This window comes from Melopsittacus undulatus, chromosome 12 (assembly GCF_012275295.1).
Source record: "Melopsittacus undulatus isolate bMelUnd1 chromosome 12, bMelUnd1.mat.Z, whole genome shotgun sequence".
In the NCBI taxonomy this organism is placed as follows: Eukaryota; Metazoa; Chordata; class Aves; order Psittaciformes; family Psittaculidae; genus Melopsittacus; species Melopsittacus undulatus.
Genome location: NC_047538.1, coordinates 19,541,922 through 19,566,658, shown reverse-complemented (window position 1 = coordinate 19,566,658; position 24,737 = coordinate 19,541,922). Strand labels below are relative to the sequence as shown.

Here is a 24,737-nt window from a genome sequence, read left to right as displayed (position 1 = left end):
CCTTAGGAATTAATTTACTCTTGGCTTCCGCAACAGCTTGTGACAACAAGCTCTACAGCTTGGGACATGCAGGAGCACTTCCTTCTGGTTTAAAATTGCCCCTTGGTAACTCCACTACTAGGTCCTTTGAGAGGCAGTGAATGCTCCCAGGACTGAATGGTACAGAGAAATTCAATGGAAAATGAAGTTCTGTGTCCTGACCAAGATGAGAATTCCTGGTCTCCTTAGTCTCACATGCACATACATGTATTCTGTACCCATGACCTCTGCTGAGCTGCACCTCAGCGGCGCTAACAGAGCCTTTCACCCTCCATCACTCAAGCTGTGGCCTCAGTCAAGCAGAAGAATCTTTACAGAAGGAAACGTACAACAGTCAGCTCACAGTGTTGCACACAAACTACAAAACTACAGTGTTCCTCAAAACCAGAGGTTAAAAAACCAGTTACTACAATGAGTTCTTACTCTTTCAGAGAAAACTAACCCAAGACACCCCCTCCTGATAGAAACCATTACCTCCACTACAGCAAAACCTTTGATTGGCCGTGACAGCAGAGGCTGGTTGTCCAGAGATGTGACTGTGTACATGGATCCCACATCAGACACAGATGCTGTTTCTACGTTGTCCAGTGGCTCCCCGAGGCTACCGAGGCTGCCAAGGCTGCCAGTACTGCAGTGGGAAAGATCCAGACTCTCCTGGCTGGAAACAACGTGTGGCTCTAGCAATCCTGGTGGGATGGCCAGTTCCAATCCAGCTTGAAACTGGTCAACTGAGATATCACTGACGGTCCGAGATATGCCCTGTGAGCTGCAGAGGGAAGCCTGGCTGGTGGATGCAGAAGCACTGACACTCATGGCAGGGGTGACACTGCTGGAGCTGCTGATATCCAGACTGTCTGCACTACTGGAAACAGTTGGTTTCTCCAGTTCAGTTCTGCATTCTCCTCCTTCTGCTTTGTCCTTAATCTTTTTGGGATCCTCCTCCTGCAGAGGGATGTAGATCTCATCTTTGAAGACTCCACCATGTGCATTACATGCCTTTCTGATGGCACTTCTGACAGTGCTCTCCTCCAAGTGAGTTGGTATCCCAGAAATGACGAGCAAGCGGCTGTGAGCTGTGGGACCTACCAGTGCTTGACACGCATCTGCTACAGCATCATTTGTCACTCCCAGTCCCTGTGGATCCTTCTTAGTTAGGTGTCTGAGAATTATAAGCAGAGTCAGTGCTCTATGAAACCATAACATATCCTCAGGCTTGCTTCCTCCTATACTGAGGATTGCAGCATCTGTGTCAGCTGCTCTGGATGAAGACCGTTTGCCTGAAGACGATGTCTTCTCCCGCTTCATTTTGACCTTCTTCCTCTTTGAGAGCAAGCTTGGACTCTGTGGTGTCTGTCCTGGAGAGGATGAAGAGGAGGATGAAGAGTCACTAAGGTTTGGGGCACTTGTTGAAGACATCACGTTAGCTGTTACACTCATATTGATAGGTAAGGTTACTTCTGCTACAGCAAGGCAGACTTCCATCAGGGCATGGAAGTAGGTTGAAAATCTTCCTTGGTCAGCCACTCCAACACCAGAACCACTGCATGCATTTCCAGACACCCAGTTTTGTGTTTCTTCATCATACAGCTTGTGAAGTTCTGACTGCAGGGCCATAAGCATAGCTAGGCAGGGGTTCAGCTGGAGGGCAATAGAAGATGACAATCCTGCTGGATTCTTCTTCTGCTCCAGACTGTGAATCTTACGCAGCAGCTCAGCCAAGAGATGAAATATTAATTCCTTCACACACGCTGCCATGTCAGTTGTCCACAGAAAGTTCCCTGTGTGTGGCAGATAAGACATGGGAGTCAGCAGTGTTCCACTGTTAGCAGCTTTATAACATGAGTCACAACAGTAGCATTAAGAAAAGCACAAAGAAATGTGGTTTCAGTGGCTGCATGTCAGCAGCCAGACAGACAGAAAGGCTATTCCAACAAGTGCCTATCAACAGGGAATATCTGGAGCTTAAAGACTATTTCAATATTTGCTGCAATTTTTCATTTTTCCTAAACTTTCCATCTGAACCAGCACATTACTGGTGCTTATTACTGAGTAAATACTGCAATCTCACCTAAAAATTCCACTACTTGCAAGAGAACTGAAGCAGGAATTGTATCCAGCTCATCTTCTGATTTTCCATCCCCATCTTCCAATTTCCAAGTTAACAGCTGCTCTGTGAATGCCATTGCCAGGGGGAATTCAAGTGGAAGAGAATGCAAGACCAGCACAGCTCCAGGAGGAGGTGATACTCCTAAGCAAAGAAGTCATAGACAATACTTATCATGACTCCAAGCATTTGTAAAGTAAAAGTAAAAGTAGTAACAGAGCTTTTAGGATCTTTTAAGGCTAAATTTATGCTAAGTGAGAATTTTCTCTATTAAGTACCTTATAGATAAACATTCCTATTTGTTTATTATAACGATACACTTGTAATTAAGTGTAATAATTATAAAGGTACAGTTTGTGTTTACACGACATACAAAATAGAACTGCTTTTAGCCTGTACATATCTAAATATAAGACTTTCACAAGCCCATTTTTTGTAGTATGATGCGTGTGATCAGTACTGAGAAAAGCATCAGAGATGCTGTAGTTCAGCAGAACTTCAGAACCTCTGATGGAAAGTTCTAAGAACTTACTGCCCTCAGTCACCTTCACTACTCTACATAAATCATGCTCTCCCCCCTTATGCTGGACGAGTTAAAAGGGTATTCATGATTGCTCCTGCTCGAGAAGCTGGCATGACCTATGTGCTACTATAGTGCACATATATTACTCTGCATATTAAAGGACTCTACAATTACAAAAAGCAGATCCTGACAGATTTAACAGAACTATCAAAATCAGTCAGATGGAATGCAAAGTCTATAAAACCATGCTTTGCTGGTTAAGAATGATTGCATATTTCTGTTAGGACACGTTTCTTAATACGTGGTGCAAAAACGCTGTCATAACCAGTGGTGGGACTGGTGACAATATAGGAAGGTCCTACAGACATAATGATGATGATGATGCTTGTTCCACTTCTGAGAATACAGTTAAAAAGGGGTTTTAATTTAATCTTATTATTTTACCTAGCTTGATGTGGACCTTGTCCGTAGGGGTGATCACTGAGGGGTACTGGTTGGTTGTTGGGGGAGGTGTTAGGCCTGTGTTGGTTGGAGAGGCATCTCGAGGATAGCACACTGCCTCTATTAGGTTTAACTGACCATTCCTTTTGACTTTATGGCCGAGCCCATAGACAAGCACTCGAGCCCAAGGAGCTTTATAGAGGGATGAACTAAGAAAAGAGCAAGAAGAGTTTGGTTAGACTGTAACTAGCTACTAACAATCCCAACCCCGTCACAGGAAGACAAAACACTATGAGGTATTTATCCCACCACCCAGAAAATGCGTCTCTGAGAAGACAAAACCAACTACATAACTCAGGGTTCACAGAGGCTCAGCAGCAAATCCTCCATCTCTGCCATTCTTGGCCCCTCAGTTACTCACTCTTTGCGGAATCCAGACTGACTTTCCTTACAGGACACAATTACAAATGCAGCCCCAGGAAAATTAACATCCATATTGACCTTGGATTCTGAAATTGGGAATTCTTCAGCAGGAAATTGTTCTGGTGCTGCCTGTAACGTAACATTTCATAATGAAAGCTCCCAAGCAGCAACAGCAGCAAACCACCTCCCTGTTCTGTTTTCAAATAAAATACAGCATTATAAATAATGACATAGTGTGAGGCCACTTCATTTTAATATGATCAGAGTATTGCTATTACTTGTGTTTTCAGTGTGCCCACTGTGATCAGAATAGGAATACAATCCATCCATAGAAACAATTCAGCATGAGGGATGTATTACGGAAGTTACAATCACATATAAACCAAAGGCTGCTTAAAAATGCTGCTCATAAAACAGTACTAAGTATTTTACCTGCAGAAAGGAGCAGATCTGTTTGGTGAGGTCTAACAGACTCTCCTCTCCTTGATGCAGTGTCCGAGTAATGGCAACAGTGAGCCACTCTCTGATGGCCTGTGAATTGCCCTGGTAGAAGAGGTCTGTGGCAGCACAGGTCTGGGAGTGGACACAGTGTTGCAGGGACTGGGCCAAAAGAATAGAACTTGAACTGATTGTTCCATCTGTAATAACAAGTAAGATGTGACACATTTGGAGATCTACAAAGGCAGGTGTATTGCAATTTACTGTGAAGTACAATGAGGACAAGGAACCAGAAAGACCCTCTTCCCCACTCATTCTAGATGAGGTGAAAGCAGCTTTATCTGCTCTCAAGCTTTCCCCATCCATGGGCAAGATAGCTTATGCATGACCCCAAGTGGGTCTCAAGCCCTGACATCTCATGGCTGCCACCCTGGAGCTAATGGGAGAATACAGAGAAAAGAAAAGTGCTGTGCACAGAGGAGTGGGCAGTTCACCAAAATGCCAGTTTGGAAACTGTGGGTAGTGGCAGGATTTGAACTAGACAGATTGTAAAGAGGAAAAACTAAATAAAATCCATGCAAAGTAGTGCTGTACTCTGCAAGAAGATCTTTTACAATGTGGCATCAGTTAAGAGGTAGCCAAGTTTCAAAGTAGCTGGAGGAGGGAAGAGGACTCTTTCCAAAGGGAAATAATTACTTTCAACTATTAATAGCCTATATTTAGCACTTCCTCCTTATGCTCCAGCCACACAGATTTCATTGCATGCAGAACAGCTTTGTCACGATAACGGTCTTTGTTAACACTCATGAATTAGCCAAAGATTCATTTCCATGATTCATCACATGCACTCCCTAACCAGATCTGTGATGCCAGTGGGAAAAGGACAAACCCCTCTGTGAAATAAAAGGAGGTGAATTCTGAAAACTGAGACACCCCACTGGTAATTAGTTTTACTGCCCTGGATTAGAACTATAAAACACTCTCAATTCCTTATCAGCATCCCATACGAATACTCCCCCCAGTCCCCAGTAAACAGAAGACTATCAGTGACAGAGGAACAGAAGGACACTGCATGGAATCTTAGGGAAGACTCTGAACTCTCTTGAACGCTTGTAATTAGATCCTTAGCAATAATTTCAGTTTAGTTCTTCATCACTAAGGTTAGGAGCCCTTTGTGATATTTTCCAGACACCATCAGTATTTAATTAATCAGTAAGTGACAAATTCATGAGACTTTTCTGTCCCCACAGAACTACTGTACCAAAGGGGAGCTGTGACAAACATCAGTGTTTACCAGGAAGAGGTGGTGCAAGCAGTTGATTGGATAACAGCTGCAGGTGCTCCAGAGTGATATCACGGATAGCAGGAATATGGAACAGCCGAGTAAACATATGTGGAGATTTGGGAGCAAAAATATTGAGGAGAGCCATGCGGCAGTACAGCTTGGCCAGGGAAGCTTCACTGCGCAGAAGCTCTCTGGAAAACACAAACATCAGAACATAAAATTGCTTCATCACAATTAATAGAAGCCCTAACGAGCAGCCAAACGTACATACACTTCATTATTTAAGGCTTAAGTAGACCCAAATCTTTCTTACTCACTCAAGATAGCACTCATGGTACCAAATTAAAGCATGTGAATTAGAAGTCAACTCTCACAGTCAGTCAAGAGCTCTTCAGCTTCTAGACAGCAACTGACTGATGGTACAAGAAACCCAAGCTCCAAGGAAGGTACCTGTTGTACCAGCATGCATCAAAACACTTGCACATGGCTAAGTAAAATCCTTCCAAGAAGACAATTGTAGTAAATTTCCTTTATTACAAAAGGATCCCCCAAAAACCTCAAACCCCACTACTCATTATTACATTAAGATTTAATGACTCTTTGTCAGCTTTAATCCAACAACCCTAATAAGATTCAGAAGTTTCCTACTGCTTAAAAAAAGGCTGTAATAGATAACTGTGCTATAGGAAATGCTATAGATCAAGTCAGATAATACAAATGCCTTCTAACTCCATTTCTTTTCCTTTTTTTACCTGTGAATTTGGATATTAGTATTATCCAGGGTAACCAATCCATTTGTTGCAGTTCTCCTATAACCAGCTGGTGGCCTCTCCAATATGTCAATAGGATACCAGTATCTCACCAGAACCCCTTCACTCCTGAGGTAAGTCTCTACTTGGACCAATTCATTTACCTGGAACACCAAAACCAACACTGTCAATAAACACAGTCATGGTAATATGTTTTTCCTTCAGAAAGAGCACCACATCAGCATTTGAAGCAGTTCAGTCCCCTTAACCACGTTTGCTCACATCAGAAGCCCTCCCAGTGTATCTTTACTCACTGAATCAACATCCAGGACAACACCATGAAGACCAAATGTCTTCAGCATCCCTCGAATAGCAAACTTGGGTAAAGCTGTTCCAACAGCACTGCTGGTAACGTTGTTACTGTCAGGAGAGCGAGTCACCACTGTGAGACCTGGCCAGAAAGGGACAACATGATTTTTAGGGTGTAGCTTTCTCCTCAGATGGACAATTTATGCAATAGATCCCAAGTACCAGAGCCCCTCAGATGCTACTTTCCCCTCAAAATCCTTTTTCCTGATCTTACCTTTTCGTACTTTATCAATTGTAAATTTGTTTGCTTCATCTTTGATATCCTCGATGGTAGGAAGGTAGAGGTCTCTTGGGATGCCACCATTTTCCTCATAGAGGAATTCTACAGTTTGTCGTGCTATATCAACCATTCCTGATGGACAGAAGAGAATGTCTGTTACTTCCCCAGCCATCTAAAGTGAGTTTTCATTAACATCATGAGCTGTCAGGCTGACAGATAGGGAGTGGAGCTTTCCTGAGACACCTGCATGCTGCTCATTGCAGCTCAGAATTCCTACATTGCTCTTACTGTGGGGCTTTCCCACAAAAAGGTTGTCTTGTCAGACCTGTATTGATTTACAAATCCAAATTCTAAGCACCTGATGAAAACACTGAGTACTTTCTTCTTCAATTTAGATTTTGCAGCCCTTAATACAGTAAAACATAAAAGAAATACAGGTGTTATCTCCACCCTTACTAACATCATACAAGACAACATGCATTGAAATAAACGTGGCCATACCTAACTGCAAAGCTCCTTTAATCTGATCCAACCCAGACTTCCTCTCAGCCTCATTACGGAATCTTCTTCTAATTGTAGGGAAAACTTTAGTTTCCCAGGCTTTAACCAACAGGGCATAGTGATCCTCCTGCAAAGACAGAAGTTACTTAGAACACAAAGAAGAGAATACCCACTGTATTTTCCCTAAGGAAGCAGGGAGAACCTTTGTGCAGCAAAACTTAAAAACGTGAGTTACAAGATCTGTATTTAGACTACAAGTTATAGCAGGCAGAGCTTGCCATGTTCCTCACCCGGGGAATGTCATCGTCATCATCATCATCACTTTCATCATCTGCAATAGGAGGGGGATGAGGATCGGGGCCTGATGTGATAAAGTTCTCATAACTTAGCTCCATTTTATAGTGGCAAGATGTGTCACTGTCATATTCTGCAAAACACACAGGGAAATAGTGAGATCACAAGGCATTAGAAGACATGACACAATATCCATGCAGTTTTTGAGACATACTGTGTTCCATGGTCTCCAATTAGACTATGGAAGTCTAAGGCATTTTGACACAGCATAACCAGCTGGCTGATTCAATCAGCATCTTATTTTATTCAGAGCCCTGATAAGGTAATTTCTCATTATATTGGATTAATTGAGAATAATCTGTGTATCACTACAAAAGAAAGACCAAAGAAAGATCTAATTGCCTTTCTAATTGCCAGTCAGGATGTAATGCCTTTCCTACTTCTTAACCTAAACTGGCAGTACCTAAGGACTGCAGCAAAGATATGTTTAAGTACTATTTAATTGACTGTAATTTCCCCTGAAAGAGATTTAAAAGAAGAAGGTAATCATCACTTTACGTTGTTGAGCTGTAGCAACAGCTGCAATTCTACATGGAGGTCCATGGGTCCCAGGATCCGAAGCGATGCTGGTGCCAGCATCATTATCACTATCAGAAGCCATGGCAAAAGGCAATGCTTCAAAATTGGCACTGATTTCTTCAGCGAGGTCAATGCAGAGATCAGCAGCGTTCCTGTGAGCCTGTCCTTCAGCATAGGCAAACTGGCGAGATCCAAAGTTCGCACGGACCTTTGTGTTCTGGAAGATGAACATAAAAGCAGTGAGATGAGCTGTGGATTGTTTTGATCCTTCTCTTTGCTCTTTTAAAAACCTCAGCCAAAGGGAGAAACTGATGACATCTCCATGCCATACAGCTTTCCCAGCACCACTAGCTATAAAACTGGCTGCAGCAGGGAAAGCAGTAAGCTTCTAAACACAAACTTCAAGCTTGCCTTTCTTCTAGCTTCAAGATACAGCACAATTAGCTGGTATTCTTTGAAGCAAGGTCATTGCTGGGAAGGAATACTAATAGAAAGGCTACTAGAACAGAGTAATGCTATCTTGTCAAGCCATTAGTGGTTGGATGAGATGGCATTTCTGCTCATTAGTGTCCTAACACTAAGGTTAAAAATAATGGCAAAACACCCATATGCACCTGGGAAGGGTGAAGGAACACCTCAACCTAACTCAGTAAGGGTAAAAACGATCACTCTACTTTTTTATAGATATATGAGCAGGCACAATACTTTCTATATCATTTTAATATATCTGAAAAAAATATGTATGAAGCAACGTATTTCTGTTAAAAACTTACCTTTTTCTGAATGTGGACAACTGGCCACATTCCACCAGAGACATCTTCTAGATAGGGCCCAAGTCGCTGCCCACAGTATGTAAAATAAACTCTGCCTTTAGCTGGCTGCCCTGGAGGGGGTGGAGTCCCTTCTGTTCTTTCCCACCCAATTCCTGCTACATCCCCTGCAGAAAAATAGAATCATCCAAAGAACATGGATTTAATCTTTTTTCTCACCCACTTCAGAAGATTTGCTTATCTGGTAAACCAGAAAGTTAGTTGTACTCTTACATACCAGGAGAAAGAGTCACATCCAGCCTAACACTCTTCCACTGTAGCAGGCTGGAGCCATTGTAATGCACTGCTCGCCCATTGCTGAAAAGTAATACAAGGAGAAATTAAGAAAAGCACTGAAACACACCAGGATTACAGCTCACTATCTGCTGAAGCCCAGGTGGCTGGATACTGATAACACACAACTCAACTCTCCTTATTTTGATAAGGAGAGATTCTAATTCACCATTTTAACAGTGAAAATGTACACATTGCCTACTACAACATGGTCACAGTCCTCCTCCATAAGGAGTTTACAAACGTACTGAGCAAGACCGTGATTTCTGATGTACAACTCCAACGTACTTGTGAAAGAGACAAGTGCCCACTGGGTTTGTCCAAGCACCATCCCGTTTTTCAGCTTCTGTAGCAAATCCAAATGAAACTATTGGTCCAGTGTCATCATCTGTATCTCCATAGGAAACTATTTCAATTTCCCAGTAGAATGATGGTGCCTAGAAATAAAAAAAATGATTCTTTTAAAAACAATTACTTACGAATCTTAGGTAAACCAGGAAATTTTCTTTCTCTTTTCATGTACTATTGACCATAAACCGACACAAACTGTTGTACAGGTTGAGCTCTCACCTGTACTGGAACTGGTGAAGTGGCATAGATGAATGTGCCCCGAGGAAGTCCCCCACCTGCACTAGGATCAGCCAAGAAGGTCACAGCAGTGAGATGTGATGAAAACATGCATGCTCGCACAGGGGGAAACACTCTTGATGGGCTCCAAGTGATTTCTTTGGGCTACAAAGAGGAACAAAGAATTTTATTGGACCAATTACAGTTGAAGTCTTCTGCTGAAATATAATAATACATTCTTTTATGGAGTGCACATTTAATACATCACATACAACTACCACAACTGCAACCACAATAAATTCCCATTACAGAAATTCACATTAAATGCAGTGTTTAAACACAAATCCAGCCAGTTTGGCTCCACAGGCAGACCCTCTACACCCTGTGTTTGGCCTCATTTCCAAGGGGCTGAATGCTTAGCAGTGTTTCTGTGCTCACCTGCCTTCTGTCTGCCTGGAGTGGAGGAGGGGGAGGCCGAGCACAGTCACGATACAACATTCGTAGCCTTTCACACTGCATTTCTACAACAAGGAGCCTCTCCCCTGTAACAACAAACCAAGCAAATCTAGTTACTGGAGTCCAACAATGCAGCCTTAATACCAGTAAACTGAAAGAAATACATCTGCATTTTAAGAGATCTGATCAAATAGTCTCACCTAATCAACACAACTAAGGACAAAATCTAATGCATACAAACAAGCAATTGTTTTCCTCATGTTTAATACATACTTGGCTAGCAAAGACATTACTATGTTAATTAAGATATAAAATTCATTTTAGTGAGCAGGTTCATGACCCAGCAAAAGCAGGAAGTCAAAAGAATTTATGCTTGCCGTCAAAAAAACAGTACCCTCCCCCTCTTACACTGGAGATCAAACTGACACCCTCATATTACCACCCTGACACCCTTCACTTCAGCCACTTTTCCTCCAGTGAAAGGCTCTGACATGTTCCTAAAACTTGCCCTTGAACTAAGACTTCTGCCAGGCCCATTGCTCATCCTTAAACATGAAAGGAAATCAAGAGCTCAATGATCAGGAATATAAGAAAACATTGTAACTAATAGCAAAAAGGTTAAAAAAAGAAAACAGAAGCGATAATGTCAGAGAATACAGTGTAAGTTACACTGGAAGCAAGAAAAGTGGAGAGTGTTTAGAAGTGTAGCAGTAGACAACTACTCTCAGGACTTGCATCTTCTGTGATACAAGGATAATCATGTTCTGGTCTAACCTTTATGTCTAATGTTTAAAATGATATAGTGTGACGATTAGCTACTTGTATGTTGACAGCTCTGCAGCAATGACAAGACATGCTGTACCGTGCTAGCTATCAAACTCTAAGTAGCTGAAGGACAAAAAGTGAAGTGATTTTAAAAGCTGTTATGTCTCTGAGTATGACAATGAAGCTTCAAGAACATGTTGGATACCTACCAGGGCTGCACTCCTGTGCTACCAAATTGAGAACTTCTACAGCAGCTGGACACTGTTGAATGAATTCTTCACAGAATGAGCTGTCTTCTAACAGCTGAGCCATCACCAGGCATGCTCTTAATGGAAAAATGATAGGTTTAAAGCATTACAAAAGCGTACACAGAATTCACCTTTCCTCTGCTTCACAACAATTACTTACATGAAGCATTTGCTCCATGCATTGTCAGTATTACAGGGGGACTTTTTTTGGTGCTCATTTTCACAACATTCAGACAATAAATGTACTTTAGGAAGCAAACAAGAATTGTTGCCTTGTCTCCTGCTGTCATATGTCAATGCCCACAGAGGAAGAAAATATGAACCCATGCAATTTCCACCCCTGGCAGTGTTCAGGGCCAGATTAGATGGGGTTTGGAGCAAGCTGCTCCAGTGGAAGGTGTCCCTGCCCATGGCAGGGGATTGGAACTGGATGAGCTTTCAGGTCCCTTCCAACACAAACCAGTCTGGGATTCTATGATTCTAAGTTTTCTTGAACATTTGTGTACAGTATCAAAACAGACTCAGAAAACCAAAACCTGGTTTTTGCATGAAAACTCACCTGGTTCTTATTTCAGCAAGAAGCCGGACCACTGCCATTACTGGAGTTGAGCCATCTCCTGTTGCAGGAAGTGAGGTGTGAATAGATAGACTTCCCTCCTGAGGGAGCAACATGGACTGGACTGCCTGTACTACCTTCTCAGTAATGGACAGTTTATGAAGAGGCAATGCCTGATGGTGGGGGGGCACGGTAAAAAGTTAAATTCAAGTAGTTAGTTTCTAAGAAATGAGGGTGTTTTATTACCTGGAGTTAATTCTCATTTTGTACTATCACAAAACCAGCACCAAACACCAATCAAAGAAAAAGAAAGTAAGTAAAAACAAACAACCCCCCCAAAACCCAATACAGTATGTAATGAAACATCTTTAAGCACCAAGAAGATGAATATCCATGTTACTTAAATGAGAACTTATATATAGATATTGTTAAGAGGCAACCTTTACAAGTAATCTTTAAGCAAAGATGAAGCAGGCTTTTTACATGCTATAGATTAATTGTAACAAAAAAATAATTGATATTATACTTAATATTGGATTCTTAAAACTACCGTACCTCAGATCTTGGAACACAGAGCCTAGATAATGGAATAGTTAATGTGTCTGATGCTTGTGAGGTCTTTCTACTGTCTATACTGGTGGGTGGAAATTTGACCGTTGCTATACCTTCTTGTTCATTAATAGATGCCACAACTCCAATGCTTCCTGCTATTCCTTTACCTAAAACCTACAACCAAAGAAGGTCTGTGTCAGATTTAAGGCTTTACAAACAAGAAACACTGAGTGTATAACACCCACTGCAACCCAACACAGAGCTGGGTGTTTTAGTAAACAGGAGCAACACGAAATAGCAGTCTCCACAAGTGTTATTTTAACTGCTTCACAACCACAGACAACCTGCACACTGCTTCCCAAGTACGCCAGTGCAGGCAAGACACCGTCAGAAGCACCAGTTCTCCTATCAGATATAAAACGTGAATGGCACTGAATTACCTGAACTTCAGAACCTATTTTAATTGTCTCCTTAAAGCCACCCAGAGCACAAAGGGCAGCTACTGCCTGCCGAGCGATTCTTTGAAGTTTAGCAAGTTTCCTTCCACTGCTACTCCCATTCTCCAAAATACTCTCTGCATATTTGCCAAGTTGTGGAATGTACATCAGAGCCCGAGACAGAACCTGAAGACAGAAGCAAAAAATAGCAGAGAATGACTTCAAAGCACAATTCAAACAAAAAACAATGCCCCAAGCCTCCAGCCCACACACAGCCTCAGAACTACTTTTGCTCTTGAAGAGAATTATGTAACTTAGAATATTCCATGTTCTCTGAAGTGCAAACACCACAGATCTATATACATCATCTTAGCAAAACTCTCTGCCCAAGGATCTAGCCTAAGCAACAGATCAGTTGCTACAGGTTTCAGAGGAACATAAAAGCAGAGTAGAGCCCTTCCTAGCCAACACCTTAGACCCCCAGAGGTCATGGCAGAGAGGACTGAGTAGCAGAGGTAGATTAACAACCCAATGAAGGCAAGACAGCTCCCTAAACAAACAGCATTATTAATTACTGAAAAGACTGACAGGTGAATTAGAGAATGACAACATATTCTCTGAAGCTGGAGAGCTTTTGATTACTTATTCCACACCATCTACCAGAAAAGGCTGCTTTGATGCAATTATACATCCCAGTTTGAACTAAACTGGGAAGGAGTAGCTTAGGAAGTTGCTAATAAATAAGTCCTTAACTACTTAGTGCATGCTTGGTGTATTATTTGATAGTTAATCTTCTGTTTGCTTACTTTTTCAGCAGTTGTTGTCCATATCTGAGCTGCGTTAGATTCTGGTGCCATCAACAAGCTATGCAGCAAAGCGATCACCTCTGCTGCCATGCTGTTTGCAACATGACCACTAATGAATGGCCTCACAGGATCCGTTCTGTGCAGGGTAAGAAATTAATTTGCCCATTAATTTCAAAACAAGAGAAGGAAAAGAAGCTTCAATTGTCAAGAACTTAGAGCATAAGAATGGGAAGATGATTTTCTGGAGCACTACAAACACTGGTCTGGAAAAGCAGAATCTAATATTAATATAGAACCAAAGTGACCTACCTGGCAAGCTCAGAATTCCTCTCTCTGCAAATAGATGTTTGTGCAGTCTTCTTTTTGTCCCCAGTGGACAACCCACTGGTAGTTTCCGGATTCACAGTTTCTATGGGTGGCCCAACACTAACTATTAGGCCAGACTGTGCCCACTTAGTTGCCTTTCGAAGAGCTGCAGCAGCTTCTTCTGTAATCACTTCACAACAACCGCTCTGCAAACAAAATTGCCATATAAGACAAATACAAATGTTAGCTCTATTTGGCCATACTGTGTGATGCATTTAACTCTCTTCCCTCTGCATATGCAAAAGTACTGAGAACACATCAAAACATTTTCTTCTGTATTAGTCACAGTCATAAGACAAATTCTTTTTGTTGCTTTTTCTCATCTAAAAAGAGATCAGAGATCAATACAGATTCATTGCCTTTAACATTCCATTTTTAGCATAACAGTATGGTTTCTCTTCTCTGATCAAAAAAGCCACATATGAGTATCTCTGGTGCAAATACTCAGGAACTTGTCTGAAAATATACATGAAAATTTAATTTAAATACTATCAATGTGCATTAAACATTTCAGGAAAGAGAATATTAAAAGGATTAAAAATGACCTACAATGGTTGGAGGAAGCATTAGCCAAAATCCTTTTCCATCATTTAGCCCTGTTATTTACATCAGAAACTCCATAATGCTAACATCACATTTAAAGTTATCTTTCTGAAGAGTTCTGTAAATTAAATAACATTAAACAAAGGGGATATAAAATCAACAAAATCCAAAATCGACTGGCCATTGATTTTTTACAATGTTGAATAATTCTTTAGCTATTCCTTTCCTTACTTTTGTCATGTCTCGATCCATTTTCACCACTTTCTCCATATTGGCCCCAGTTCCCAGTCGGAATGGACGACCTTCTGAGCTACTATTGAAGTGAAAACAAAACACATCAGCTTTGGTTTCACTGGTGTTAAAACCAGCTGAACTTTACAGTTCCCATTTCAGACCTTATGGGTGGTTTTCAATTATTTGAAAGCAACCCTTGCAACCGAATTGCAATATAACCTTTCCCCCTTAAAAAGAAACATCATGCAACTGTTTTTTACTGGACACAAATGCCTGAGTTAAGCTTTCTCCCACTAACACCCAACAGCTGTACCTTTAGTACCATTTTTAGGGCCTGGGTTCAAAACCAGCTTGGAGTGGGGGAAGATGAAGGAAACAGTACAAAATACAAGAGGTGATGATGTTGGCTGTTTGACATTCAGAGATCTCAAAATCCAGGTGTGCACTAAGAATACTAAAGAAGCTGTAATAGGAAATTATTATCCAGTGTATGCATTATTAAAAGCAATGCTTTTACAGCAGTTTTGCTTTGACAGCTCTATTTGTTGGTCCTACATAGGCTACAATACAATAACGATACTCCATCAGAAAAATTGAATATATTATTCAAGTAGTTCATTTTTCATGTCATTATTTTCAGACAGATCAAGATATTTTTATGTTCTGTGGCTGCAGCTTACATGGCTTGTAAGCAAACCAAAACATCACACTTCATATCCTCCTCCTCCTTTTATATGTGTGTATACCCTGCTCTTGTTTCAACTTTGCTGCTCTCTTCACTGCTAAACAGTCTTCTACAAAACAGACAAGTCCAGGAATTCAGTCTTTCTGCCTCACCACAAATTCAGTGTAGTGGTGTGTATTTTATCCAAGTAACGGCATGCTAAGCATCAGCCCCATAAGCCATTTTTGCATTATGTTATTATTTTGCCAGTAAACACAACAAACTGGGAAGACATTTTGCTTATGTCTACGATGCATTTCTCTATACCTGTAGCACTAAGAAAAGAAAGAGAAGAGAAATGGAAATGGCAAAACTGGTTGCTAATTCCAATCCAGTGAGTTAAGAGTACCTTAGTAATGGCTGAAGGACTTCATGGGATGACTGGTCTTCCCGTTTATGAATAAAAATAGAGAGTTTACCATCCACTGCCTCACTTTCTTCTCCAGGATCTTTATCACCTTTTATAGAATTTTTAGGGCTGGCTTTTGCCAAAGTAGTGTCTGGCTCAGAGGCAGTTGGAGAAAGAACTGTCTGGCACCCTTCAGTAGAAAGGAAAAAAAGAAAAACAAAAGGAATTTAAACATAGAACTCATGGTTGTATTAACTAACTTTCCTGCCCTTGAAAGTAATGCTAACACAGCTGAGATAAATCTAATACATCACTGTGACAGTCTGAGAACAGCAGATTAAGAGCCAGGTGGCAAGTCACAGATATATCCTATCTTAACACTGACACATCATATACCTTTTCCTAACTTGAGCTTTCTGTCAGTACAAGAAACTCTTTGCAGAAACATGACTTGCTCAGCAATTTCTCAGATTAGCATGACACCAGAAAGATGCTGGTACCTGGTACAACATAATCCGCCAGTTTAGCCAACAGCAGAGAGGCAATCTTGGAGGCTGGGTCACTGGGATCATCCTGTTCACTGTTCAGAGAGGGTACTGAGTAACTCCAGGGAGGCAACTCCACATTTCCACAGTCCTCAACACTCATGAGAGGCAGTGCAGCACGACACAACTGGAGGATTATAAGGACCAACTTTGGAGAAGGACGCTGATCCAAGAGAAGTGACAGAAGCTTGGATACACAGGCTGGCTGGCTCAGGATTGCTTTACCTATGTGACTCCTGAAAGGGATTAAACACCAAGACTGAGTAAGTGTCAGTTTAGAATGATTTTGAAAGTTATTTTACCTTCACTACTGTCAAAAATATATATATATCCCCTAAAAAACCGCCACCTGCTTTCATACACAATAAAAAATACTCCAGAAGCAAAGGCCTAGTACCTTGACAGGTCATTAAGAAGACTGAGAACATCTTGCAGTGCATCATTTCCTGCAGCTTGGTTACCACAACACTCTGTGGCTCGGGCGAGGTGGTTGGTAAGAAGGCTGGAGACCTGGCGAGCCAGACCAGAGTGAACAGCTTCTGTCGAGCCACCTTTAACAGCAGAGCAAAAATACACAATTGGAATTAACAAAACGAATGGACACATCTACAAATTCCTTACCCATAAACTGAAATCAGTAAGTTTTTGGTCTGCTATAGCAAAAAAAATTATATATAAAATGTCTTTAATTAAAAGTAAAACCTGATACAACATCTATGTTCCATCAGCCAATAGCTACACATCTACGAGTTTGTGTTATGGCTGAATCCTATCACAGAAGAAACCTGTCAGAGAATCACTCAGGGTCTCTGGTTATGTCTAGACAGAACCAAGTGACAGACTTGTATCTGCAACATAAACACTCCCACGAGGAGGAAAAAAATCCCTAGAATTAAAAAAGCATCCAGAAAAATCAACTTATTTTTGTATCCACTTGTGTGTTCTGAAGAACCCACACAGTACTGAAGTCATGGTGAGCAAATGGCCTATTTTAAATACATTTACACCACATCTCAGGCACTTAAACAATTCTAAAGCACACAACAGAAACCTATTTGGCAGTGTTCCTACCTTCTTCTTTCTCCCATTCAACACACCGATTGGCCAGCACCTGGAAGGCAGCCCAAGCCATGGTGGCCACCTTCTGTTTCTTGGTCTGTTTTTCATTTGAACTGGATTCTGTCTGACTGCTTAAACTGCAAAGCCTGTCCATAAGTTGTACCAGGCCACTACGCACCAAACACTTCTCTTCACTCCTGTATGAGAAGAGAAATTTGGATTTTACTTAAATAACTTTTCAGTCACCAAACAGACACAATGAAAATATAGAACGTGCTGTTAACTCAGCAAAATTAATCACTTCACTTGGCAGAAAGATGGTTCTGACTCTCCCCTGTCCTCCCCAGATAAAATTCTGCACTCTAAGCAAATGTAACGGGATGTTCTCAAGATAATCCTCATTACTTCCCATCCCTGGAAGTGTTCAAGGCCAGACTGGACAGGGCTTTATGAAGAAAGGAAGTATGTATATACTAGGTAATATTTCTCCCTAAGGCAAAACCTATTAAGGATGCCTTCCTTCCCTTTCTGCAGGAAACACTTTCATACCTTGTGTAAGGTATAGTGCATAAGAGGCCAATGCTATTTGCACAAGCAATGGGGTAGCGGGCACACAGTGAGACCACAGACGTCATTGTCTCTCCAAAAGCTTCCTGGACTTGTTCCACCATCCCGCCACAGGTGAGCTCTTCAATTCTGTTGGTAGGTAGATATTTGAAATGGGAGGTTTTCTAGGTTAAATAAAATGAACAAACTTCCAAATATAGCTTTAAGGAAATAATCAGCACATATTCAAACTTATCCAAAGAACAGTCAGAAGGAAAATTCAAATCACTTAATGCTTTAATATGAAACATATGTAAACAAGATAGTAGCACAATTTTATTTCAAACATGACTGAAATTTGACTACAAACAAAACACAAAGTATCAGATTTAGTATCAGCTCAGTCTACCACTAATACCTAATTAATATGAACACAGAATTAAGACAGTAAGATACCTTCACACACATCTGTGGACACCTCATCCAAGTATGAAAGTTCATCTACTACCAAATAAAAGCATTTTTTAGAAGTTTCTGCCTTTTAATCCGACAAACACCAAAATGGTTTAGTTCTACAAACTGGAGCCCTCACAGCTAGCCACTCCTCATGGTTTTTCTTTGTGCAAAGCAATTTGCTATCTTCTACAGAGACTGAAACAATTCTTTTCAGAGAAATAAACTAACCTTGGTCCTCCCTGGAGCACCATGGTCACTGGGCCTACAAGATGCGTCACACCTCCAACCCGAACAGCTGCTGTCAGCAGCTCTCTCATGTGCACCAGGGCTTGCTTCCTCGTGTTCCCACGCCGCCACCTCGTCTGAGCAGCAAGCAGAAAACTGCTGCTGGACACCTATGAGATTGTGTTTGGTTTTGTGAATGGGACACAATAAAACACCCCCCTTCCTTGTGAAGGTTTGAATTTGGAAATATAAAGATTTAGCACATTCAAAAGGACATACCGCTTGGTCAGGATTTGTTCCAATGAAAGCAAAGAGCTGCCCCAGTAGGACACTGTACGTGGGTTTATCTCTGCTGTCCTCAATGGTCAGCGACTGGAGAAGAGTAAAAGAGCTACTTCTGTGGCTGGTAACATGTCGGCGCCTATGAGAACACAGGAGAGTTACGAGGGGCAGCAATAAGCCAGACTTTGTTTGCAAAGGCTATAATGATTTTAACAACACAGGCCACATTTTTGTAAAGCAGCTTAGTGCACACCTTTGACTTGATCGAGCAAACTCGATATCTTCGTTACCAATCATTTCCAAGTCGGATGGTGCTGACATACTGCGAAGGAAGACGGGCTGGCGGACGGCGTGAGAGATCACTTTAGTTTCAGACGCTGATTTACAGGCTGCAATATTACACAATAGGACAGAATGTCACTCCTGGTGTAGGAGTACAAACTGGTTTTACAATCAGTGTGGACATTTCAGTGAAAGCTGTAATATACAGCAGGGAAAATGCAACCTAAGCAAGAATCTGCAACTCAGTTCTGAGGACTTTCCTGTTTTCAGGTATTGTATCAAGTTAGATTTGATGTGAGCAGGTTATGCATTTTTCTCCCAATAATTCAGGAGATTAAAGTTTAAATTCTATTTATTATTAACCATACCTTAATTTACAATCATTATGGCAATCAGAAAACAGATTCAACCTCATTTACTGTAAATTAATTAATTTAATTTGATAAAGAAAGAGAAGATTATTTTAAGTGAAAGAGGGAAAATAAGAGAAAAGGAAGAACTTATCCCTTTAGAAAAAAGTAAAAAAGAAAGTAACATGTTGGTGGTGAGATCTGTACCTGGAGTCTCTGCAGGGGTCCCGGATATACTTCTTGTGATCCCAGACTGTGCTGCAATAGTGACATGCAATAACAGCTCTGCTCTGTTCATCAAGCTCTTCACTAATGTTTTGGTTTTTGCTAGGGGATGAGAAGTCTTCTGTATCAGCGAATTCACCTCTTGAAAAAACTTCTCCCTAAGATTAGGAAAGAAAAATAAAAGAAGTAAACACAATTATGTTTTAATGCCTTCTGTAATCAAGGACTACTGCAAGAAAGGTTATTTTGTAGAAGACAAACAGCATCAATCTGTTCTATTCTGACAAAGTAGAAAGCAGAAAAAATGAAATAAATGATTTGTAAGTACCTATAGGTACTAATATTAATATATTTAACACAAATACTCTACAGCTGCTCTTTTAAGTACCTTTCCTAAATGGTCCACTCCACAGCCAGCTACCAACCTTAATGCCAGGACCACATTCTCCAGATCGCTTCCATCAAAGCAAACTTCTTTCATTGAACACAGAAGTTCTAATTCTTTCATCTTGCTCTAAACAAAGTGAAGGAAAAGGATGAACATGTGTTGAGTGAGCAGCGTGAAGCAGGAGCACACACACAGCAGCCACAACGCTTACCTCATTGAAGTGGTAATCATAAAAGAATGGGACATTGTTCTCCAGCTTCCCATGCATGGCGTCATCTACCTCGTTCTGCCATTTCTGCTCCAGCTCAGCCACACTCTATTAATAAAGGGGCAAAAATAACACTTATTGCAGTTGGTCATCTTAAGGAGCAGAAGAAATCTTAAAAGGAGAAATCTGAGTACATTTTGTATTTCTATGTTTCTAAAATGCTGTTAATACACCTTTATTATAAAAAAAAAAAAGCTTTCTTGGCTTATGTATTTTTATTTTTACCTGCAATTGTCTCTCCATGGCATTTAGCTTCTTAAAGGTCTCTCCCATAATTTTACAGAGTAAATCATATTCTTCAGCATGTTCCTCCTGATACTGGAAATTTATCAGGGACTGGAGTGCATCAACCAAATTCAAATGTTTTATCACACATGAAACTACCATCTCCTCCATTACTTCTGGCTGAATCACATCCCTAGGGTTATAGGTAAAGCCAAACTGATTAAGCAAGAATAATGGACAAACGTTGACAATTCATATTTACAATTCACTTGATGCTGATTTACAAACAAGCATTTACAGAATATTAAACTCATACCATCATACACACCAGGCATGCTGCATCCTCATTTTGCTTTTTTAGCTCAACTTACTTTGACACCGAACATAAAAACAATCAAAGTCAAGTTAGAGGAAAACAATGACTACTTACTTTATACTAGGTCTAAATTGAGGCCGAGCACGTCCAGAAATTTCCCTGAGTTTGATCATTATTCCTGGAGGCAGCCTAATTCTAGGCAGATCAAAATAGTGTCCAACGGGAGGCACTAGAACATCAGAAGGGTATGTAAATTCTCTATCTTCATCTATAGTGAGAGGCAATGGAGAAGGACTTGGTGTAAGGGCTGGAGATATGACACCATTGGCTTCCACCTGCCACTGGCACCTGGAAGGAGAAATAAGAACAAATTAAAAGGACTTTTTTTCCCTCCTAACTCTTCCCCCCATTCAGAAAGATACATTACAAGGACAGATTACATATTAACATATTAAATCTGGCTTGTACCAAGCATAGCCCAATTCTCCTCTATTTGCTCTAGAGAAAACCTCTCTTCTAGAGAGTATTCCCTTTGTTTTAGGCAACACAGAACTGCTGAACAAACTGCAGGAAAAAATATCACAACATCACCTTAAAGCACAAGACTTGAGCACAACTACAGAAGTCCCTTTCCCTCACAAAATAACCCACATGAGAACTCCATTAGTATCTCTTTACCTTTGTAATAGTTTAGATCTTAAGAGCTCTTGACAGGTTTCCTCATCTTTGGTAATTTCTGGTCCATTGTATAGTATTCGCAGCATAGAACAAGCTAACACAGAAAGGCCAAGTGCCAGGTCAACCAGGAAAGGCAACCCTCCTGACACGTCCTCTGAAGACTCCTGTAGAAGTATTAGTGATAAGTTGCACTCAATCAACCATGAAGTCCTTCCCCAGTACATTTCAAGATAGGCAATTTTATATTTATATATATAAAAGATTCTATGTACATCTATATATAGCTATCTTTTATATATCAATCATACGTCTTTTACACAGAGGTACAATGAAAAAAATGCTTAACAATTAAAAGCAACATATAAGAACAATCCATTATTTTCCTGAACCAAGAAAAAAGAAAAGGTAGGGCATTTTTGGTTCAGTCATTCTTTGGCCTGCAGGTCTGTCACCTCACAGGCCTAGTACTAGCTTCCTGGTAGGAGGATTCTTTTGATTTCATTTGATCTCAGCATCCTTCCCCTCTCTTTTTTATAGGCTGGAATCATTATTCTCTTTAAATCCCCGATTTCCAGGTTGTTACAAGATACCCATCCCTCCAAAGAAATTCTGCTCTACAAGCAGCAGTGACTTCATCCAAGTCCAGTACCAATGACAAGAGATAGGTATGACATATTTGGTAATTACTATCTTCATAAAACCTTAAGCCATGCCAGAGCCTAAAACTTAGATCCTTTACATTGTAAAAAGATGATTTGTCTTACTGCCAAAATAAGTAACAAGAAACAAGTAAGTTTTGAACATTAACTTCCAACTTCTAAGTACATTCTATTTGTATTCAAAGTACACATTCTATTTGATCTGGAGTGTGTTACAGACAGAAAACAAACCAGGCTGAGCCTTTCCCATAGAATCTGTCATGTTTGAGTACCTGTGCTCGAACAGTGCAAGCAAAGCCCCACATGGCTTTGTCTGGAGTGTTGTGCTCACGACCACTCCGCATTTCAAAGGAGAAGGTGACTGTATCTCCTTCCACCTTCAGATTTTGATGGGGAGGAAGGAAAGAAAAAAGAAGAAGAGACATTTAAGAACTGAGGCAACCAAACAGGCTTTTCATTAAAATGGCTTATTTTATGCATTAATGCTTTCAATTACACTTAGATAAGTATTCTTTTTATCTCTGATTAAATACTCTGATCTAAAATTCTTCCCTTTTTGTAAGGATATCTTTTAGTGGACAATTTAACTTTAATTTTGCTGCTGGCTAACTACAGTAAAACAATAATAACCACTGCACTTGTAGAATTTATCAGCCTGTATTACTCGGCTTTGATTTCTATCAGAGCACTTTGATTGTTTGTCTGCAAGAGCCCATGCAATAACCAACAGTTCTCTTCCTGAGGGCAGAGAGACAAGCTGTTCAAGGAGAACAACATCAACACATTAATACAAAAGTTTGCTAAAAGGCCAGTATAAAAGACTATGTCTGAAAAATAAATGAAATTCCATTAATTGTGAACAACTAAGTGCTTGTTGGAAACTTGCTTTCCACTTTATTACTTTTTGATTTCTTTTTGAAATGATTTTGCATTATATATGTAAGCCCAGTTTTAGTGTGGGAAAATGCAGCAGCACAAACATGTAAGGAAATAAATGATGCTGCATACAGAGGGAACACACAGCAAAACTGTTGAAATACTCAAGTTTCAAGAAGTTTAAGGGATTTTTCTGTCTTGCTTAACTGCCAAAAGCATCCAATGTAATTTTAAAAACCAACATAAATGCTACATTTATTACTTGTTATATTTGTGGGTTACTGTTCAAAAAATGCAATTATGCCCACGGACCTTAAGAATATCTGCACAACCTGAAACTGTGCAAGAATTTGTCTTAGGAAGATCAATGAACGAGAACAGTAGTGCCATTAGAGACTCCAGGACTGAAACATATCAATACAAATTCCAGTAAGACATAACAAAACAAGATAAGCTCAAAGAGAAGCATCACACATAACACAGAGCTGAATTTAAAGTTATTCCCCAAGGACATAACAGCCCACTTAAGAAGTGATCTCAGGATGGGTAACCATACACTTAAAAGCTTGGACTTCATTGTCATAAAGGGCTAAAAAGGACTCAACAGGGTTTCCAAAAGGGAATTTTCTAAGTGAAATATTGGTGGATTATAATACTGTACCTTTACTAAGTCTTTCGGCCAACCAGTTCCTAAGACACTACGGCTGCCATATCCCAGTGTATTGCCTCCATACTCAGCAACCTTCCTACTGTTTGTGTTAGGACCAGCATAGATCACCAACTTCAAAACATAAAATACACTGTTAGACTGTAAGAGAAAAACAAGAAAATCTAATAATAATAATAATACTTAGCACTTCCACCGCGCTTTAGATTCTCAAAGCGCTTTATCAACATTAACAAATCCTCACAACAGCCCTGTGAGGAGAGTAGGCAAGTATTATTATCCCCATTTTACAGATGGGGAAACTGAGGCAGAGAGGAAATTAAGTGACTTGCCCCCGAGGTCACACAGTTTATCAGCAGTGGAATGGGAGCAGAAACTGGGAGATAACCCAACATCCATTCCTCATGCTGAGCTAAACAGAACATATTGTCTCTCTACTAATATACAGATTATTCCTGCTCCCATCAAAGTTCGTATTTTGCTAGATTAATGGTTGGATTCCATGACCTTAAAGGTCTTTTCCAACCTAAACAGTTCTATGATTCAGTGGGAACATGATGAGGTCCAAAGTTTTCTGGAGGAGTTTAATATTAACATCATCCGTTACTGGTTAAAGACATTTATAAATAACTAATGGAAGTGAGTATCACAGGACTTGTTCTATGTTAGAGAATATATGGCAAGAATTAGTAAGCAGCACAAGTAGCTCTCCAATTGTACAGAGTAAGTCCTACTAGTTGTGTTCTTGGAATTGGAAATACTCATTCATATTAATCCACGTAAAAAAGGCATATATCATCAGGGAAAAAAATAACGTTTCTAGTGCTGCCCAATTTAAACAATCTGTGCTGATCGACACTGAAGGCAGCTAGATTAACATCTGGGAAATAAAGAAAATTGAACAGCAGCAAAAAAACGAGCAGGAAGAACTGTGCCATTCTGAGCCATCATGAAATGAACTTCAAAAGTAATGGAAGAGTTAGGTATGAATTTCTGAGGGGGAGAAAACCCAAACTCCC

At 40.4% G+C, this 24,737-nt stretch overlaps 1 protein-coding gene across 1 annotated transcript in view; it reads right to left on the bottom strand.

The window, feature by feature from the left end:
- The window catches only part of HECTD4 (HECT domain E3 ubiquitin protein ligase 4), a 72,348-nt gene that overhangs the window by 14,581 nt on the left and 33,030 nt on the right, over positions 1–24,737 (bottom strand). Inside the window, 40 exon segments of the mRNA XM_005145164.4 lie at positions 514–1,817; positions 2,108–2,287; positions 3,111–3,316; positions 3,529–3,659; positions 3,963–4,168; positions 5,263–5,444; positions 6,006–6,166; positions 6,317–6,453; positions 6,586–6,723; positions 7,093–7,219; positions 7,383–7,519; positions 7,945–8,182; positions 8,739–8,902; positions 9,013–9,092; positions 9,357–9,505; positions 9,639–9,800; positions 10,074–10,177; positions 11,066–11,181; positions 11,664–11,833; positions 12,216–12,386; positions 12,653–12,835; positions 13,456–13,591; positions 13,765–13,967; positions 14,596–14,677; positions 15,672–15,861; positions 16,172–16,452; positions 16,614–16,767; positions 17,288–17,472; positions 17,825–17,971; positions 18,506–18,672; positions 18,782–18,923; positions 19,038–19,173; positions 19,624–19,799; positions 20,067–20,155; positions 20,241–20,345; positions 20,523–20,715; positions 20,953–21,186; positions 21,517–21,680; positions 22,448–22,607; positions 23,708–23,832. Of these exon segments, the coding sequence (XP_005145221.3) occupies positions 514–1,817; positions 2,108–2,287; positions 3,111–3,316; positions 3,529–3,659; positions 3,963–4,168; positions 5,263–5,444; positions 6,006–6,166; positions 6,317–6,453; positions 6,586–6,723; positions 7,093–7,219; positions 7,383–7,519; positions 7,945–8,182; positions 8,739–8,902; positions 9,013–9,092; positions 9,357–9,505; positions 9,639–9,800; positions 10,074–10,177; positions 11,066–11,181; positions 11,664–11,833; positions 12,216–12,386; positions 12,653–12,835; positions 13,456–13,591; positions 13,765–13,967; positions 14,596–14,677; positions 15,672–15,861; positions 16,172–16,452; positions 16,614–16,767; positions 17,288–17,472; positions 17,825–17,971; positions 18,506–18,672; positions 18,782–18,923; positions 19,038–19,173; positions 19,624–19,799; positions 20,067–20,155; positions 20,241–20,345; positions 20,523–20,715; positions 20,953–21,186; positions 21,517–21,680; positions 22,448–22,607; positions 23,708–23,832 (7,515 nt within the window).